This window comes from Penaeus monodon, chromosome 28, assembly GCF_015228065.2.
Source record: "Penaeus monodon isolate SGIC_2016 chromosome 28, NSTDA_Pmon_1, whole genome shotgun sequence".
Taxonomy (NCBI): Eukaryota; Metazoa; Arthropoda; class Malacostraca; order Decapoda; family Penaeidae; genus Penaeus; species Penaeus monodon.
Window position 1 is genome coordinate 25,212,352 of NC_051413.1, and position 413 is coordinate 25,212,764.

Consider the following 413-nt stretch of genomic DNA (forward strand, 5'->3'; position numbering starts at 1 on the left):
TGATACAATATATTTTTTTTTTACTTTTAACTTTTTTTTTAATAGCAATGATGATACCATTGCTGAGATTATTAATTAGATATGAAGCTCTGAAATAATAATACATAGTCCTTCCCCTTCTAACTCTCTGATTCCACCACAGGGTAATATTGAATTCACCTCTGGGGGTGATGAGACACAGATCAAGAACCCGAAGGAGGTGAGCAACATTGCAGAGCTCCTGCGTGTGTCGCCTGACCAGGTGACTAAGGCACTATGTCACCGAGTGATTGCAGCACGAGGCGAGGTCATGGAGAAGCGGCACACAGAGAGTGAGGCCAGCTATGGGCGTGATGCATTTGCAAAGGTCAGCAGAACACAGAGCCCTTACTCACACATGTACTGAGTGAGAGATTGAATGAGTAGTGGCTGAG

At 43.8% G+C, this 413-nt stretch overlaps 1 protein-coding gene across 1 annotated transcript in view; it reads left to right on the plus strand.

Moving 5' to 3' along the window:
• Positions 1–413, plus strand: part of LOC119591428 (unconventional myosin ID-like) — a gene marked incomplete in the record, with an annotated part of 95,009 nt that overhangs the window by 86,992 nt on the left and 7,604 nt on the right. Inside the window, 1 exon segment of the mRNA XM_037940169.1 lies at positions 143–346. Coding sequence (XP_037796097.1) covers positions 143–346 — 204 coding nt within the window.